This window comes from Loxodonta africana, chromosome 18 (genome assembly GCF_030014295.1).
Source record: "Loxodonta africana isolate mLoxAfr1 chromosome 18, mLoxAfr1.hap2, whole genome shotgun sequence".
In the NCBI taxonomy this organism is placed as follows: Eukaryota; Metazoa; Chordata; class Mammalia; order Proboscidea; family Elephantidae; genus Loxodonta; species Loxodonta africana.
The window spans coordinates 17,155,235-17,174,509 of NC_087359.1; the positions used below are offsets into that span (position 1 = coordinate 17,155,235).

The 19,275-nt window shown below is 46.8% G+C and overlaps 1 protein-coding gene across 1 annotated transcript; it reads left to right on the forward strand.

Annotated features, from left to right (window-relative positions):
• The first annotated feature begins 2,724 nt into the window (after positions 1-2,724).
• LOC100654055 (histone H3.3A) lies at positions 2,725-6,342 on the forward strand. Its single transcript, XM_010596954.3, has 4 exons — positions 2,725-2,858; positions 3,356-3,490; positions 3,611-3,764; positions 3,858-6,342. The coding sequence occupies exons 2-4, from the start codon at positions 3,363-3,365 to the stop codon at positions 3,984-3,986; spliced, it is 411 nt and encodes a 136-aa protein (XP_010595256.1). The 5' UTR covers positions 2,725-2,858; positions 3,356-3,362; the 3' UTR covers positions 3,987-6,342.
• The last annotated feature ends 12,933 nt before the right edge of the window (positions 6,343-19,275 follow it).

Genomic DNA, 19,275 nt, shown 5'->3' on the forward strand with positions numbered 1-19,275 from the left:
ATTTTGAGCAGAAAGCAGAGATTAAAGTTGATTAAATTGTCACATGAAAGTTTTGGTATGTGAAAATGAGAGAAATTAGGTACCAGAGATTGTACCAAAGGCATTTTTGCCCAGGGCTTCCAACTGATTCATTCAGGTTCCAACCCCTGACGAGAATTTGCATTTCTAACAAGTTCCCAGGAGGTTATACATACGAATCACCTGCGGACCTTGTTAAGCTGTAGATTTTGATTCAGTACATCTGGGGGTGGAAATGCAAATTCTCTGCAGAAAACTTGTCAGAAATGCAAATTCTCAGCAGGGGTTCAAATTGGAAGGAAAGTTTCAAAGCCCTGTTTCTGCCATAGCTGCTTTTTCAAGTTGTAAATTTCTTTCACTATTGCCACTGGGACCTTTGATGTGCTAAATAAATATTGAAGTATTTGTACTAAAGGTACTAATACGCAGTCATTCTCTAAACTGACATCTCTATGCACCTGGTTTTGCTACTTTTTATTTGAATAACGTAAAAGAATCTGTGAACCCTGAAAAGGATCTATGGAGTAGAATGCCCAAGGCTCTATTTCAATTTTCTGGGCTTTGCTTGACTGTTCTTAATCTTAAATCTACTTTGGTATTTTATATACCTGAGTTATCTGGAGAACTGAGTATTGCAATCCATTCAAGACATGTATTTAGGTGAAGGTAGGGATTAGCATTTTTAGACATTTGTCATCTTTCTTCAGAAGTAATACCGGCTAAGACATACCATAAAAACAAGGGCACATACTTAATTTACCTATCTCTCATTTACTCCTTATACGCATGTCAATGCTGTAGTAGGACTATTCCCTTTTTTGCCCAGTAATTTCATTCAGTCAAATTACGTAATTAGAGAAATACAGTATGTTGCTTAGCAGGTTACTCCTTGTTTAACTCCAAGGGTACTAAGATCACAAGGTATTTTGCAACATAATCTGAAAACATATAAAACTATTTGTAAACTCAATTACAAATCAGGAATGGTGTGCATCAGAGTTGTATCCTTTCACCATATTTATTCAATCTGTCACCATATTTATTTAATCTGTATGCTGAGCAAATAATCCAAGAAGCTGGGCTATAGAAGAAGAATGCAGCAACAGGGTTGGAAGAAGACTTATCAACAACTTGCAACATGCAGATGACGCAACCTCGCTTGCTGAAAGCGAACAGGACTTGATGCACTTACTGATAAAGATCAAAGGACTACAGTCTCAGTATGGGTTACACCTCCACAGAAAGAAAAAGTATTCTCCCAACTGTACTAAGAAGCAACATTGCGATAAACAGAGATAATACTGAAGTAGTGATTTTACCTGTATCCACAATTACCACCCATGGATTTTATTTTATTTGTAGCCACAATTATCACCCATGGAAGGAGCAGTCAAGAAATCAAAGGACATATTGCATTGGGCACATCTGTTGCAAAAGACCCCGTTAAAGTGTTAGAAGCAAAGATGTCGCTTTGAGGATTAAGGTATGGCTGACCTAAACCATGGTATTTTCAGTTGCCTTATATGCATGTGAAAGCTGGGCAATGAATAAGGAAGACTGAAGAAGGATTGATACCTTTGAATTATGATGTTGGCCAAGGATGTTGAATATACCATGGATTGCCAGAAGAAGGGACAAATCTGTCTTGGAAGAAATACAGCCATAATGCTCCTCAGAAAGGAGGATGGCAAGACGTTGTATTACCTACGTTGGACATGGTATTACCTACTTTGGACATGTTATCTTGAGGGACCAGTCCCTGGAGAAGGACATCATGCTTAGTAGACAGTCATTGAAAAAGAGGAAGGATCTCAACCTCAAAGAGACGAATCGATACAGTGGCTGCAACAACGGGCTAAAACGTAGCAATGATTGTGAGGATGGGGCAGGATCAGGCAGTGTTCTGTTCTGTTGTACATAGCTTTGTTATGAGTCAAAACTGACTCGACAGCAACAGGTTTGGTTTTGGTTTTTTTAACAGCAAAAATCTCAATTATTGACATTCGTTTCTTTCCATGTATTATTTACCCCTCTTACCCCACCAATAAAATTACCCCACTAATAAAATAACTGCTTTTTTGTTAAAATGCATCTGTTGTTGTTGTCGTTACGTGCCACATACGTGATACATAAAATACTTCATAACGTAATATGATTTACTGAATTCTAATTATCATTCATACTTCGAATTTAACTATAAAAATGTTATGAAAGTAAATAATCAGGGAACACATTTTATTTTACATTGGAAAATATTTACAAAAAATTTTGTTAAAATACCCTCTCATTCTCCTACATCGCATTAGCTTAATGCCAGTAAGCTTAGACTCGGCCTTACCAGGCTCTAAGTCCTGCTTGGGACCAATGCAATTCATTTGCATTGACTTTCTATTGTAGAGCTTTGGAACCAAGGGAAGGATCCAAACATAGCTCCATTTTATCCAATCAGAGGAGCCTCTTAGTGCTAAACTCTGATTCGTCCTTTTCTGTTTGCATCTACCCAATCATCAGGCCACTTTAACAGCCAATCAGCGATCCAGATATCTACCAATCAGGGAACAGGGCCGAAGCACGGCCTTTGTGTCGGGGGATGTCAGCGCGCCGGCGAAAGCGCCCGCCAATAGAAAAAGTCGTTGGTGTATGCAAATGAGGGGTCTATGACGCAGAGACGCAGCGTGAAGCGTGCGTATAAAAGCGGAGGCGTCGGGGGGGCTGGGAGCGCAGAGCGGTTTGGTCGTTTGGTGGGGGGTTGTCGTCTTTCTGCTTAGCGACTGCGGCTCTCGTTTGGGCAGCAGGAGCGGCGCGGCAGTCCGAGAAGCGGCCCAAGACTTCGGCGTTTGGTAGGCGTTCGCGGGGAGTGCCATGACTGGGTGCCCCGCCAGCCGTTGATGGCGCGGGTCGCGGCCGTTGGGAACCGAGTGACGGGCGGAGGGGGCTGCTTGCCCGCTGGCGTCGGGCGTGGACCGGCCGGTTTGTTCTCGGGGCTCCGGGTCGTCCCGCTTCTCCGCTCCTGGCCTAGTGGTGATTCCGAGGTTCCGGCGCCTGGTTCCGGACGCTCGGGCTCCGCCCGGCGAGGAGGGGAAGTGACTCCTCCCTGCGCCCCCCTCCCGGGGGAGCCTGCTGCTCCGCGCAGCCTGAGTCATTAGGGGTGGGGGGGCTCCCCGGCCATCTGCCGCCGCGAGGTGGGGGGCGAGGGCGCGGGCGGGGCCGGCGGAGGTCGGCACTCGCTCCGGCAGGGGCCCGGGTCGGGCTCGGTCCCCCTGCGCCCCCGGCGGCGAGCGAGAGGGGGGCCGGGCTGGAGGGGCGCGCGGCCTCACCGTGGGGGTGCTGTTCCTAGGTGAAAAATGGCCCGGACCAAGCAGACTGCCCGCAAGTCTACCGGGGGGAAAGCCCCCCGCAAACAGCTGGCCACCAAGGCAGCCAGGAAGAGCGCTCCCTCTACCGGCGGGGTGAAGAAACCTCACCGTTACAGGTAGGCAGAGCGGGGAGGAAACAATGGCCTGGCGGCCGCTGGGCTTTGTTCGCCAACTGTCCGGGGCTCCGCCGGGGCTGCCCATCGGCGTCCGTTCACGCGCCCCTCCGCTCGCTCCAGGCCCGGAACCGTGGCGCTCCGGGAGATCCGCCGTTACCAGAAATCGACCGAGCTTCTGATCCGGAAGCTGCCTTTCCAGCGGTTGGTGAGGGAGATCGCCCAGGATTTCAAAACGGACTTGAGGTTTCAGAGCGCAGCCATCGGCGCCCTGCAGGTAAGGCAGAAAGGCGATTTTCCTTCAGGGGAGGGGCTGTGTGTGCTTGGTTCTCTCCGCGGGGTTTAACTGTGTGGCTCTTGTCCTCAACAGGAGGCTAGTGAAGCGTACCTGGTGGGGTTATTCGAAGACACTAATCTGTGTGCCATCCACGCCAAGAGAGTCACCATCATGCCCAAAGACATCCAGTTGGCTCGCCGGATACGGGGGGAGAGAGCTTAAGTGAAGGGCAGTTTTTATGGTGTTTTGTAGTAAATTCTGTAAAATACTTTGGTTTAATTTGTGACTTTTTTTGTAAGAAATTGTTTATAATATGTTGCATTTGTACTTAAGTCATTCCATCTTTCACTCAGGATGAATGCGAAAAGTGACTGTTGACAGACCTCAGTGATGTGGGCACTGTTGCTCAGGAGTGACAAGTTGCTGATCTGCAGAAGGGATGGGTGATATTTCCTGCTTCTCATGATGCATGTTGCTGTATGTTACTGACTTGTTGGGTAGCTATTAAGGTACTAGAATTGATAAATGTGTACAGGGTCCTTTTGCAATAAAACTGGTTATGACTTGATCCAGGTGTTTAACAATTGGGGCTGTTAAGTCTGACCATACATCACTGTGATAGAATGTGGGCTTTTTCAAGGGTGAAGATACAAGTCTTAACCACAGTGTAACTTACAGTTTCCTAAGAAAAAAGAAAAAAAGTAAACTTGGCAGCTATAGAATACACTATGTGCATTTATAATAGCTATTTTATATATTGTAGTGTCAACATTTTTAAATTAAATGTTTTACATTCACATGTGGTGGGAAGTCTTGTCATTGAGATGTGTGTAATTTAGAGTCGAGTTGGTTTGCCTTTAACTAGACTACACTTGTTTTCACAGTAAGATGCTGTGCTGCGTTGTACCTTGCATAAGTCCTCATTCTACCACATGTTAACTAATCCTCTAGTTGATAATGCAGACACTGATGGGGGATTTTATTTATAAGGGCTCTAGAGTATATAATACCAGTTACTCACACCAGCATCACCTGTTACTAATTTCCAGAACTAGTTAGTGCAGCTTTTCGTTGTGTTGTGGTCTCATAACTAGGTTGAGTTTTTCTCCACTGAGAGGAGTCAATTCTGAAATGTTTTTCCTTGTGGAGTTTGTGTTTTAACTTAGTGTAAACTTGCTGTGGGGGAGGGGGATGTAGGTCCAGCTTATTGAGTCCTCTGCCAATTAAGGTGGTGTTGGCTTTAGGTTACATCTGGTATACTGTCCTGGGAAAAAATCACTTTTAATAGAGGTGGCCTTCCAAGTGGTTTTAAAATTTATCCTTCTATTGAAGTTTTTAGGTCAATTATGTATGTTGACTAGATTTATCAATAAACTTGTTATGTAACTGTCAAAAATCTAAATTGAATGTACAGAGCCTTAATACATCTATTGTCTAGGCTTTTTGTGTCCTAGAGTTTGAGCTTTTGTATTTTAGATTTTGGTTGGTAGTTAAGGAACTTTATAAAAGTAGTTGTAGAAAGCATGTAAACTAATCCCATGAGATAGTTCTCTTATCTATAAAAACGCCACAATTGCCATATTTGCAATGTGAACTTAGGACTAAAAGTTTATCGGTAGGCTCCTCCACCCCCCATACTGTCAACCAGTAAAATACTTTGGTCATATTCATGGTACAGCACAGACCGAGAGACAAGTATTTTAAAATTTTAGAATTCAACTTCGGGATCTTGTTCCATGAACCTTTTTTGGGTTGGGTTTGTAGAAATGTATATAGCAAGTTTATTTTAACAAGTTCACGGGCATGGAATTGTTTGTTGGGCTAAGCCACCATCTCAGTACAAAACTGGTTTTTTTGACCAGTGATCGTCTCCATTGGAGCATAGTCATGAATGTCAAGAAATGGGCGCAAGAGCAACCAGTCATCAGAAAACCAGATTGTATGTCCAAAGCTGCTAGTTGTAGAAATTTTTGCTGTATTAAAACAGCTTTTTGAAGAAAAAATTTTGGATTAGTTTGAAGTTGAAGGAGCTTGTTGAGAGGGAAGCATACTAGAGTTTTGAAGTCAAGAGGCTTTGGTGTCTTCCTAACTTAAGTCTTACAAGTTTTCAAAGGTGGGGTTCATTACAATATAAAGAAATGGTTTTCTGGAACATCTTAACCAGGCTCTAGAACAAATGTCAAATCTGACAGTTTTGTTACATGGTACTTAGAGATGAGATAATCTAGATGCTGGAGTTGTCCAGTGGTCTCCAAGTACACAAATGGACACAAACAGAGAGATGATGATGGGTTAGCTGCTTATGACTACATGTGATAATCCAAATGGGTGGCACTGTTGAGCTTTCTCCCTCGGTCTGCAGCTTCTTGGGTTTTGTTAGAATCTGCTGAAGTGCAACTCACATCACACTGCTTAGACACATTTAACCAAAGGCTTTGTGGTTCTTGGAAGCTGTGCCCACACAGGCTATCACTGAGAAAGGGTGATGGAACAGTCTGTAAGGAAAAAAAATTTGGAGCCGATGAAGGTACCCTGTGCCCTTGACGGATGAGACAAAAATAAAGTTGTTGAAGTTAGACTTCCTCATCTTGTTTATGGTTTTCGCTTGAATGACAAACTTCTGTTTCTTTCACAATTTCCTGTGGGGGAAATGTCCAGAAAGCTTTGTCTCCTGATTCAGGAAGGGTGGGGGCACATATAATGATGAAACAGGTAGATGCCTGTTATGAAGGTGACGTTTGACCAGGATGTTGCCTGTTTTACGCTTGTCGAACTTGGGTGTTAATAATAGTGCCTGTTTTTACTCATTGTCATGTTGCGATGATAAAATGTGGTTGCCCCACTTAACCAAAGCACTTGGTGGCGTGGGATGGGGGCCAAGTGAAGCTTTTGGGTAAGAACAGACTTAAGGAAAGCAAGCCAGGTTTGAAGTGCCCGAGGGCACTGGGTGAGTATATTTTGCCCTTTAGCTTTTTTTGGTCCATGCGAAGCAAAAATGTTTTACCCAGAAACGTGGGCTCAGGGAGTCAGCCCAAACTACACTGAGGGTGACCGATAAGAGAAAGGAGGGATGGGGCAGAAGATAGGGTGAAACCAAGTGGGGGGTGGGGAGGGCAGTGGGTCTTTCCTTACCTGAGGTAGCTAGTGGTGCTCTAGGGAGAAGGGGATGACTTGGTTTAGAACCTCTTGGGAGCCAGAATGGCGGGGGGGGGTACATTAGTATCCCAGGCCCTTGTCAGGTCCCTGGTGCTCCTGTTTTCCCCAGCTTACCTGGCCCACTCATGTCTGGGAACATTGGCAGACAAGGAGCCGAGGGAAGAACAGAGGCCAGCAAAGAACAGTCCATGTCCAGAACCAGGAATCTGGCGAATGGCTCTGAGTGTGAGATAACAGGTCCTGAGCTGGTTGGCTGGACTGGAAATTTATACTTTCCCATTCACTAATTCTCTCTGCTGGGGCTTTCCCGCCTGGCTGTGCAAGTATGGGCTCATGTTCTCAGGATTGGGGTTTGTGCAGCGGTTGGAACACAGGCCCTTTCTGGATCATCTTCAGGCAGGGCAGCAGAAGGGGGAACATTCCCAACGGCTGCCTGCCAGGAATGAACAGGAAACCAACTGAGGTTGTGGTTCAGTTTCAGCAGAGCCTGTGCTCTGAATGACCGTTCAGGGCCAGGGGGCAGGGTCTCGGCCTAGGGCCAGTCTAGCCTGCAGTTTTTTCTAACTTCTGCCAGTTTTTGTCTCAAAAGAGTAGTATGGTCCACCTGGGCATGCAGTGCCCACCCATGCCATCAACCATCTCCTAACTGTTTCTTAGAAGCTGCTCCACCCCAGGCACTGATCTAAGACCTCACCTGGACTGGTACACCTTGCCTTGGCCCTTAGAACTTTTTCCTTCACCCCAGCGGTGGTGCCCTTGTCTACCTATACCCTGATCTCACCAGCATGGATCACTCCAGCCAGCTGGGCCTGACTTATGGCCAGCAACTTCAACACATGCTGGAGAAAAGGAGGAAAGGTCAGGCCCCGGCAACACAAATGCCGCAGCACCAACAAAGAGAAGACTGAGGATGCCCATGCCCTCTTGGGTGAAGTGGCTGTCTTTTGGCCCCTTCATTGGTAGGTCTAGTGAGTGAGGAAAAAGGCTTTGGGCGTTAAGCAGCCATGGAGGCAGGTGTGGCTGGAAAGTCTTTTGAGTTTATACACCGAGGAAAGGGCAAAATGGCGATGTCCTCTGTTCTGGTGGGGGTGGGGGTTGGGGAAGCGCCTGTGCCCTGTGGTCTTTTTGAGTAAGCAGCAACCCCAGGCAGCTGGGGATCTCACGTGAGCATCACTGTCCCTCCAGGCACAGAATCATGGAGCTCCCCCGTGTGATGCACCCTTATGCTCAGTTCTGGCAGGGATCATTCTCCCAGGTCAAGTGCACCCTGGAGCAGGCACTTCTGGCTTTCTGAGCAGAGGATCCTCTGCCTCCGCCCACAACTACCCTACTGCCCTTCCCCAAGGAGGGAACCAAGAGCTACTCCAGTCACAACCCTTACTAAGGGGAGGGGGCCTCAAGCTGTGGCTCTTGGGGTGGCTGTTAGGCCAAACATCATCTAGAAAGGGTGCTGGGGGGGGGGCACAGTTGGGCAGCCAGGGTCTGAGGTGTTCTTAGGGCAGTGGCCAGCTCTCAAGGAAGCTGCAGTCCCAAGAGTACACACGGAAGGAAGATGCCCAAAACTAGCCTGGGGAGTGGGTACCCTCATTCAGCACCTGTAATGCCCAGGGAGGGCTTGGCAGACACAGGCTCCCCATAGGCTGCATCCCTGTCATGACCCCCACAGCTAGTCTCTCCTATCACACACCTGTAACTCCGGGGAGAAATCCCTCTTAAACACCACCAGTACCAGCGACAAGAAGGGCTCTGGGAAGGAGAGGCCATGAGCTGAAGTCTTAGGGCAGATGGTCTTTTGTTGAGACTGGGCATGTCCCCATGGAGGTGGTACCTGGGCTCCATTAACCCCAACTCCCTTCCCTACTCCTCTCTGTCGGACATACTGGGCCCCAGGACCTTACTCATAAGCTCCTCACAGCTGAGGGGTCAGCCTACAGAAGGGGAAGGATGGAGTTGGGTTCAAGGCCTAGACATCACAGGTCCGAGGGTCCTGCTGCAGCCACAGACCTCTCCTTTGCCACCTCTGGGCCTCCAGCCAGTTTCAGCCCTCCTGCTCACCTCAAGCAGCCTGGAGGCCTGGGCCAGCTGCTGAACAGTCCCAGCCAGCAGCTTCTGGGCCAGCATGAGATGCAGGGAGAGGTGGCTTCAGCCCTGAGCTGTCATCTCAGTAGCTGAACTATCTTCATGGCCATTGACAGCAGAGTTGTCAGTCTAGAAGGCAGGAGCTTTGGGGGCAAGATGGGGGTACCAAGTAAAGACAAGGCCTGCAACTGGCCCTCTTAGCAGATGTGATTGGGGCCAGAGAGGGACAAGAAGCTCCCGGCAGCCTGGCCTGCCTCTGGAGTTGTGCCTGGCACATGGCAGAGGTGCCAGGCATGTTTGCTGGTGAAAGCGAAGGTTCCTGGCAGCACCACACCCCAGCTGGGTGGATCTGGAGCTAGCACAGGAGGCAAAGATTCAGTCCAGTTCCCAAAAGGCTTGGTTACTGGTCTGGGCTTCCAAATTGGGGGTGTTCCAGGTAGAAACTGGGGCTCCAGTGTTGTGGGAAAGTGACTCCCCCACCCCATCGGCAGTAGCAGAGGCTGAGCTTTCAATCCTGACCTCACTAGCAGAGACTGGTAGAACACAGGCTGCAGCAAGCCAGGGTGCTCATGGGGGCAGGGTGGTGGCTGAGAGAACAGGTGTCAGGTCAGACAGACCCAAGTTTAAGGCCCAGAATTCTCAGATGAGTTCCTTGATCTAGCTGTGCCCCTTTCCTCATCTGTAAAATGATCATAATAACAGTGCCTACCCAATAGGCTCGTCGTAAGGACTTAACAAAAGAATCTGTACAGAGCCCGGTAATGTAAGCTCTAACCTGCTGCCGTCGAGATGATTCTGACTCATAATGACCCTATAGGACAGAGTGGAACTGTCCCACAGGGTTTCCAAAGCTGTAATCTTGACTGAAGCGGACTGCCACATCTTTTTCCCACAGAGCAGCTGGTGGGTTCAAACTGCCAGCCTCTTTTGGTTAGCAGTGGAGCACTTAACCACTGTGCCACCAGGGCTCCTATTTAAGCTCTGGAGGGGACTTTAAAAATATTTAACAATAGAAGTGAAGAGTGCTGACCAATCAGAACAGACACTGGTGGGACACACCAGTACTGCCCTATGGTGCGTTCTGGCTAGAGATCAGCCCTGGTATCAGGGCTCACTTAACCAAGTGCTGATTAGGATTATCAACACTACAGAAGCTATTATTATTAATAGGAGCCCTGGTGGCACAGTGGTTAAGTGCTCGACTGCTAACCAAAAGGTTAGCGGTTCGAACCCACCATCTGCTCCACAGGAGAAAGATGTGGAGGTTTAGTTCTGTAAAGATTCCCAAAAACCCAAACCCACTGCCATCGAGTCGATTCTGACTCACAGTAACCCTGTAGGACAGAATAAACTGTCCATAGGGTTCCAAAGTTGTAAATCTTTACAGAAGCAGACTGCCACGTCTTTCTTCCGTGGAGTGACTGGTGGGTTGAAACCACCAACCTTTTGGTTAGCAGCTGAGGTCTTAACGGGTGTGCCACCAAGGTTTCTTCTATAAAATTACAGCCTTGGAAGCCCTGGGGAGCAGATTTTCTTTGTACAGTAGGGTCGCTATTAGTCAGAATTTACAATGGTTTTTATTTGTATTGTTATTAATGGAGTCCCTGGTGGTACAAAAGGTTAATGAGCTCGGCTGCTGACAAAAAGGATAGTTCAAGTCCATCCAGAGGTGCCTCAGAAGAAAGGCCTGGCAAGGTACTTCAAAAAAATCATGTGTTGAGAACCCTCCAGAGCACAGTTCTACTCTGGCACACGTGGGGTTGCCGTAAGTTGGAATCAACTCGACAGCGACTGGTTTTGGTATTATTAATAGTATAGAAGAGCAAAGGAGCCCAAATCAGGACATAGATTAACCCTCTGGGAGCAACAACAAAAAGTACCTCTGAGAATAGGTGAGATGGGTGGGCCATCTGCTGAGAGCGAACATTTTCAGGCTGGCTGGCTCGCTGTAAATATTGGCTTGGAAGATGTGGATCCAGGTCCCATCAGGCTGGGATTGTAACGGAGAAGCCAGAGGTCTATCAAGGGAACAGAATTCCATTGCGTGAAGAAAGACAGTGTAGCAAGGAGGGCCTGTCGTTAGGTGCCATCGAGTTGATTCTGACTCACAGCAACCCCATGCGACAGACTAGAACTGCCCCTTATGATTTTGTAACCAAAAGGCCGGCAGTTCAAATCCACCAGGCAATCCTTGGAAACCCTATGGGGCAGTTCTACTCTGTCCTATAGGGTCGGTATGAGTCGAAATCGACTCAACGGCAATGGCTTTAATATTTATGGGAGCAGATCACCAGGCCCTTTCTCCCATGGAGCTGCTGGGTGGGTTTGAACTGCCAACCTTTCGGTTAGCAGCCTTAACCGCTGCGCCCTGAGGGTTCCTAAGGAGGGCCTAAGGGGTAAGAATTTGGTGCCGAAGACAGACATAGAACCTGGTAGAGAAGGGCGAATCTCAGCGGTGGGTCAGGTCTCACCATGACCTGTACAAACAAATGTTCCTTGGCATCTCTAGGCCTGCCTAGCCCACCTGGATACCTTGACCAAACATGGTATTCCCACCACTGGACAGTATGTCCCTGTGGTTGATGTTACTGGGAAGCCTTTCACCATGCCTCAGCCCTTCTCAGTTGGACTTGTGCTAGTCGGTTCTGGCTAGGAGAGTTTCTCAGCCTTCAGAGCAGAGAACAGACCCTGGGGTGCAGTGTCCCATGAAGGCACCACCTCCTCCCAGTCCTGTACCATCTGGCCAGGAAATGGGAGGGAAGGTCAAGGGTCAAGATAGACTTTCTTTTGAACAAATTGCGGGTAACACACTAGACAGGATTCAAAAACGGAGAGTAAACACGTCTCCCAAATCGATGTTTCAGAGTCCATCTGAACAAACCAGGGGCACTTCCCCTTAGATAAATCCAGGCTCTCCAAGAAAAACTGCACAATACAAAGGATATATAGATGGGTCCAACGGGAGTGTTTTCAATAAAAATGAAACAACGGAAATAAACAGGGGTGTGGGCTTAGAAAGATCAGGATTCCTCCTTCAACTTTTCTCTATTGAAAAGCTCTTTATCCCCTCATGGGTCACAGCAAGGAGCCTTGATGCCGCAGTGGTTAAGAGCTCCGATGCTAACTAAAAGGTCTGTAGTTCCAAACCACCAGCTGCTCCACCAGAGAAAGATGTGGCAGCCTGCTTCCATAAAGATTACAGCCTTGGGAACACTACAGGGATGTTCTACTCTGTCCTCTAGGGTCACTATGAGTTGGAATTGACTCAACAGCAACAGGTTAGGTGTTTTTTTTTTGGGTCACAGCAAATGAGCCGTGGTGTCGCAGTGGTTAAGGGCCTAGCTGCTAACTGAAAGGTCAGTGGTTTGAACCCACCAGCCCCTCTATGGGAGGAAGATGTGGCAGTCTGCTTCTGTAAAGATTACAGCCTTGGAAACCCTATGGGTCAGTTCTACTCTGTCGCTATGAGTTGGAATCAACTTGACGGCAGTGGGTTTGGCTTTGTTTTTTGAGTCAGAGCATTTATCTTAGTGGGAGGGTCAGATCTGTGGCTATGTGTGCCTGCCAACCAGCCCCTGGCAGCCTGAGGCTTTATCTGGCCAGTTGACACAGGAGACCCCAATAAGGCCTGCTGAATGGATGGATGGCTGATAACAGTAAACACTCTGTGCTTCCTGAGTGTTAGGTGCTGGGCTGGGCATTTTATAAAGATGATCACTCCAGTTCTTAAAGACAGTGCTTCGGAGAGGAATCACTACCCACATTTTACAGATGAGAAACTGAGGCTCAGAGAGGTTGAGTCATTGACTGAGATCACATAGCAGTAAGGATAGAGCTTTGGGCTCAGGTCTGTTGCACATCCAAGCCAAGGGGGATCAGAGATGCATAGAGAAAGGGTTACTGGAGAAAGGGGTTGCCAGCATTCACTCAGGACTACCCCAACAGAGCTGGCCTCGCAGGGAGGCACAGTTTGTGAGTTCTGTTGACATTCCCAAGGGCCACTCATATTTCGTTTTTTGTTTTGTCTTTGGGCTTTTCCTTACTATGCCAAAAAGTGGTTTAGTGAAGAGTGCTCAAAATAAGCAGGCTATCAGATGAAATTAGCAATTGCTTTTATTCCCAGTGTTTTGTTTTTCAACATTACATTGATGACACCATGATGATCGGACCAATAAGGATGGAAATACCAATGCCTCTCAACTTATTGGTAAGACATTTACATGCTAGAGGATGGGAAATTAACCCAACAAAAACTCAGACACCTTCCACCTCACTGAAATTCCTAGGGGTCCAGCGGTGTGGGGCATGTCGAGATATTCCTTTTAAAGTGAAGGGTAAGTGTTACATCTGGCCCCTCCTACAACCAACTAAGAAGGAGTCACAATGCCTGGCGTGAACCTCCTTAGATTTGGAAGGCAACATATCCCTCATTTGGGTGCGCTATTCCGGCCTATTTATCAAGTGACTCAAAAAACTGCTAGTTTTGAGTGGGGCCCAGAACAAGAGAAGGCTCTGCAACAGGTTCAGGCTGCTGTGCAAGCCACCCTGCCACTCGGGGCATTGATACGGCTGATCCAGTGGTTCCTGAAGTGTCAGTGACAGATAGAGATGCTGTTTGGAGTCTTTGGCAGGCCCCTGTTGGTGAATCACAGCACAGACTCTTAGGAACAAGCTCAACCATCCTCTGCAGATAACTACTTTTCCTTTTTGGAAACAGCTTTTGACTTGTTACTGGGCCTTAGTAGGGACTGAATGTTTAACCATGGGCCACCAAGTCACTATGTGTATGGAGCTGCCCATCATGAACTGGGTGTTGTCTGACCCACAGAATCATAAAGTCAGACATACACAGTAGCACTCCATCATTAAATGGAAGAGGTATATACAAGACTGGGCTTGAGCAGGACCTGAAGATGCAAGTAAGTTTCACGAGGAAGTGGGGCCGAGTGCCCATGGTTCTCACACCTGTCACATTACCTTCCCTCTCCCAGGCTGCACCTAGGGCCTCATGCGGAGTTCCTTATGATCAGTTGACTGAGAAGGAGAAAACTTGTGCCTGGTTTACAGATGGTTCTGCACAATATGTCGCACCATTTGGACGTGGACAGTGGCAGCATTGTTGCTTCTGACCTCCCTGAAGGGCAGTGGTGAAGGGAAATCCACCCAGTGCGCAGAACTTCGAGCAGTGCAACCTGGTTGTTCATTTTTCTTGGAAGAGAGATAGCCAGATGTGCTATTTTGTATACTGATTCATGGGCTGTGGCCAGCGATTTGGCTGGATGGTCAGGGACTTAGAAGGAACATGATTGGAAAATCAGTGAGAAGGAAGTACAGGGAAGTGGCATGTGGATAGACTTCTCTGAACGGGCCAAAGAAGTGAAGATATTTGTGTCTCATGTGACTGGTCACCAAAGGATGTCCTCAGCAGAGGAGGATTTTAACAATCAAGTGGATAGGATGACATGTTCTGCGGATACCAGTCCACCTCTTTCCCCAGCTACTCCTGTCATTGTCCAGTGGCTCATGAAAAAAGTGGCCACGGTGTCAGGGAAAGAGGTTATGCATGGGCTCAATAACACTCACCAAAATTGACTTGGCTACAGCCACTACTGATTGTCCAGTCTGCCAGCAGCAGAAATCAACAACGAGTCTCCAATATGGCACCATTCCTAGTGGCAATCAGCCAGCAACCTGGTGGCAGGTTGATTATATTGGATCACTTCCATCACGGACAGGGCAGCGTTTCATTGTTACTGGGATAGACACTTATTCTGGATACAGATTTGCCTTCCCTGCATGAAATGCTTCTGCCAAAACTACCATTTGTGGACTTACAGAATGCCTTATCCACCATCATGGTATCCCACACAGCATTGCCTCAGATCAAGGAATTCACAGCAAAGGAAGTGCAACGATGGGCCCATGCTCATGAAATTCACTGGTCTTACCACATTCCCCATCATCCTGAAGCAGCTGGCTTAATATAACAATGGAATGGTCTTCTAAAGACAATTATGGTGCCAGCTAGGTGGCAATACCTTGCAGGGTGGAGGCAATGTTCTTCAAAAGGCTGTATATGTTCTAAACTAGTATCCAATATATGGCGCTGTTTCTCCCAGAGCCAGGATTCATGGGCCCAGGAATCAAGAGGTGGAAATGGGCGTGGCACCACTCACTATTACCCCTAGTGACCCACTCACAAAATTTTTACTTCCTGTCCCCATAACCCTATGTTCTGTGAGTCTAGAGGTCTTAGTTCCAAAGGGAGGAATGCTCCCACCATGAGACACAACACTGATTCTATTGAACTAGAAGTTAAGGATGCCACCTGGCCTCATGTTTCTGGATCAACAGGCAAAGAAAAGAGTTACCATATTGACTGGTGTGATTGATCCTGATTACCAACGGGAAATTGGATTGATATTACATAATGGAGGTAAAGAAAACTATGTCTGGAACACGGAACATCCCTTAGGTTGTCTCTTAGTGCTAGCATGTCTTGTGATTAAAGTCAATCAAAACCTACAGCAATCCAATTTCAACATGACCACTAATATCCCAGACCCTTCAGGAACGAAGGTTTGGGTTATCCCACCAAGCAAAGAACCACAACCAGCTGAAGTGTTTGCTGAGAGCAAAGGGAATACAAAATGGGTGGTGGAAGAAAGTAGTTCTTCATGCTGTCTATGACCATGTGACCAGCTGCAGACATGAGGACTGTAATTGTTTTTAGTATTTCTTCTTTGTTTTCTTGCACATGTATGAGTATATATATATGTATATAAACCAAAAACCAAACTCGTTGCTACCAAGCTGATACCGACTTATAGTGACCCCATAGGACAGAGTAGAACTGCCCTACAGGGTTTCCAAGGAGCGGCTGGTGGATGCAAACTGCCAACCTTTTGGTTAGCAGCTGAGCTCTTAACCACTGCATGTTACCATATATATATGTTGTCGTTGCTGTTAGGTGCTGTCAAGTAAGTTCTGACTCATAGCGACCCCACGTACAACAGAATGAAACACTACCTGGTCCTGCAACATCCTCACAATTATTATGCTTGCACCCATTTTTGCAGCCACTGTGTCAATCCATCTCGGTAAGGGTCTTCCTCTTTCTTGCTGACCCTCTACTTTACCAACCATGATGTCCTTCTTTAGGAACTGATCTCATCTGATAACATGTTCAAAGTATGTGAAATGAAGTCTTGCCATCCTTGTTTCTAAAGAGGATTCTGACTGTACTTCTTCCAAGACAGATTTGTTTGTTCTTCTGGCAGTCCACACCAAAAACCCAAACTCATTGCTGTTGAGTTGAACGGACTCATAGTGACCCTATAAAACAGAGTAGAACTGCCCCATAGAGTTTCCAAGGAGCGGGGTGGATTGGCAGTCCATGGTATATTCAGTATTTGCCTACACCATAATTCAAAGGTATCAATTCTTCTCTTGTCTTCTTTATTCATTGTCCAGCTTTTGCATGCATATGAGGCAACTTAAAACACCATGGCTTGGGTCAGATGCCACCTTTGTCCTTAAAGTGACATCTTTGCTTTTTAACACTTTAAAGGGGTCTTTTGCAGCAGATTTGCCCAATGCAATGCTATATATAACCCACTGCCGTCCAGTCAATTCCAACTCATAGCGACCCTATAGGACAGAGTAGAACTGCCCCATAGAGTTTCCAAGGAGCGCCTGGCAGATTTGAACTGCCGACCCTTTGGTTAGCAGCTGTAGCACTTAACCACTACACCACCAGGGTTTCCGCTATATATATACATACGTATATATATGTTGTTGTTGTTAGATGCCATCGAGTCGGTTCCGACTCATAGCGACCCCTGTGCACAACAGAATGAAACACTGCCCAGTCCTGAGCCATTCTTACAATCATTGTTATGCTTGAGCTCATTGTTGCAGCCACTGTGTCAATCCACCTCGTTGAGGGTCTTCCTCTTTTCCGCTGACCCTGTACTCTGCCAAGCATGATGTCCTTCTCCAGGGACTGATCCCTCCTGACAAGATGTCCAAAGTATGTAAGACACAGTATCACCATCTTTGCCTCTAAAGAGCATTCTGGCTGCACTTCTTCCAAGACAGATTTGTTTGTTCTTTTGGCAGTCCATGGTATATTCAATATTTTTTCCAACACCACAATTCAAAGGCATCAACGCTTCTTCGGTCTTCCTTATTCACTGTCCAGCTTTCACATGATGTGATTGAAAATACCATGGCTTGGGTCAGGCACACCTTAGTCTTCAGGGTGACATCTTTGCTCTTCAACACTTTGAAGAGGTCCTTTGCAGCAGATTTACCCAATGCAATGCGTCTTTTGGTTTCTTGACTGCTGTTTCCATGGCTGTTGATTGTGGATCCAAGTAAAATGAAATCCTTAACAACTTCAAGGATTGATGTTGCTCATTGGTCCAGTTGTGAGGATTTTTGTTTTCTTTATGTTGAGGTGCAGTCCATACTGAAGGCTGTGGTCTTTGATCTTCATTAGTAAGTGCTTCAAGTCCTCTTCACTTTCAGCAAGTAAGGTCGTGTCATCTGCATAAAGCAGGTTGTTAATGAGTCTTCCTCCAAGCCTGATGCCCTGTTCTTCTTCATATAGTCCAGCTTCTCATATTATTTGCTCAGCATACAGATTAAATAGGTATGGTGAAAGAATACAACCCTGACGCACACCTTTCCTGACTTTAAACCAATCAGTATCCCCTTGTTCTGTCCGAACAACTGCCTCTTGATCTATGTAAAGGTTCCTCATGAGCACAATTAAGTGTTCTGAAATTCTCATTCTTTGCAATGTTATCCATAGTTTGTTATGATCGACACAGTCGAATGCCTTTGCACAGTCAATAAAACACAGGTATACATCCTTCCGGTATTCTCTGCTTTCAGCCAGGATCCATCTGACATCAGCAATGATATCCCTGGTTCCACGTCCTCTTCTGAAACTGGCCTGAATTTGTGGCAGTTCCCTATCGATATACTGCTGCAGCTAGTTTTGAATGATCTTCAGCAAAATTTTCTTGCGTGTGATATTAATGATATTGTTCTATAATTTCCACATTCGGTTGGATCACTTTTCTTGGGAATAGGCATAAATATGGATATAGGCATAAATATATATATATATATATATATATATATATATAGCAATATCCCTCTCTTATTCCATTACTTATTAGAAAATATAAGATGTAAATAGGGCTGGGGTGTTTTCAGTTATATGCATGTCAGTTGTACTGTGTTAGGTGCAGGTATGAATTTATAATTGTCTTTATGTATTTAGAGGTTATGCAGGTTTAAGGAGATGTGTATAGGTGCCAAATTGACAAGGGGTAGACTATGATGGTTAAGGTTATGTGTCAACTTGGCTGGGCCATGATTCTCAGTGGTTTGGCAGATACTGTGTAATCATCCTCCATTTTGTGATCTGATGTGAACAGCCAATCAGTTGAAAGGGGAGTTTCCTTGGGCGTGTGGCCTGCACCCAGTAGACGTAGATGTTCTGGCAAAGCCCCCTCTGGGTCCTGCATCTGACTTGTCATCCTCTGACCTCCAGTTCTTGGGATGTGAGCCAGCAGCCTGCTGTCTGACCTGCCAGTTTTGCATTCATCAGCCCCTGCAACCATGTGAGTAAGGAGAAGCATCCAACCTTACATCTGACTCATGGATTTGGGACTTGCCAGCCTCCACAATGGCGTGAGCCATTTCCTTGAAATCTCTCTCTCTCCTTGGAAATTCTATGGGGCAGTTCTACTCTGTCCTATACGATTCGCTGGTTTTGCTCCTCTAGAGAGCCCAGCCTAAGACAAGGGGTGTACAACTTATTGACAGCAGCTGCAATAAATAGCTGTGCCACCCTACCCTTGATCAATGTGATTTTCAGAGCTGTCTTTTGAATGCAGTTCCCCATCTTTGGACAAACCCCTGAGTAGTCCCCAAGCTACACACCTTCCCACAAAGCCCCCACCCTAATCCCAGAGGCTGCTGACATTTCAGCCCCTTCTGCTGTATTAGCTCCAAGGTTTCTAATTGGGTGGGCAGCTGTGGATAGATGTCCAGGCAGGCTTGGGGCGAGCCTGAAGCTTCAGGATGCAGGCTGGCAAGAAAGGCAGCAAATGTCAGACCCTGAGCATGAGGGCATGCCTCTGAGACCAAGCCTCCTGGGCTGAGGATACATCTGCTAGGGACAAAAGCCCAGCCTTCCTTGGCAGCTGCAGTAGGTCCCTGGAGGAGTGGCTGGGCTCATGTTGGCTGCTGTAACCAC

What these genes read in the sequence shown, in the direction of transcription:
- LOC100654055 (XM_010596954.3), top strand. Translation starts at nt 3,363, where the DNA reads ATGGCCCGGACCAAGCAGACTGCCCGCAAGTCTACCGGGGGGAAAGCC. An exon ending in AAGAAACCTCACCGTTACAG is followed by an intron (nt 3,491 to 3,610) that starts GTAGGCAGAGCG and finishes CGCTCGCTCCAG; the next exon opens with GCCCGGAACCGTGGCGCTCC. An exon ending in CAGCCATCGGCGCCCTGCAG is followed by an intron (nt 3,765 to 3,857) that starts GTAAGGCAGAAA and finishes TGTCCTCAACAG; the next exon opens with GAGGCTAGTGAAGCGTACCT.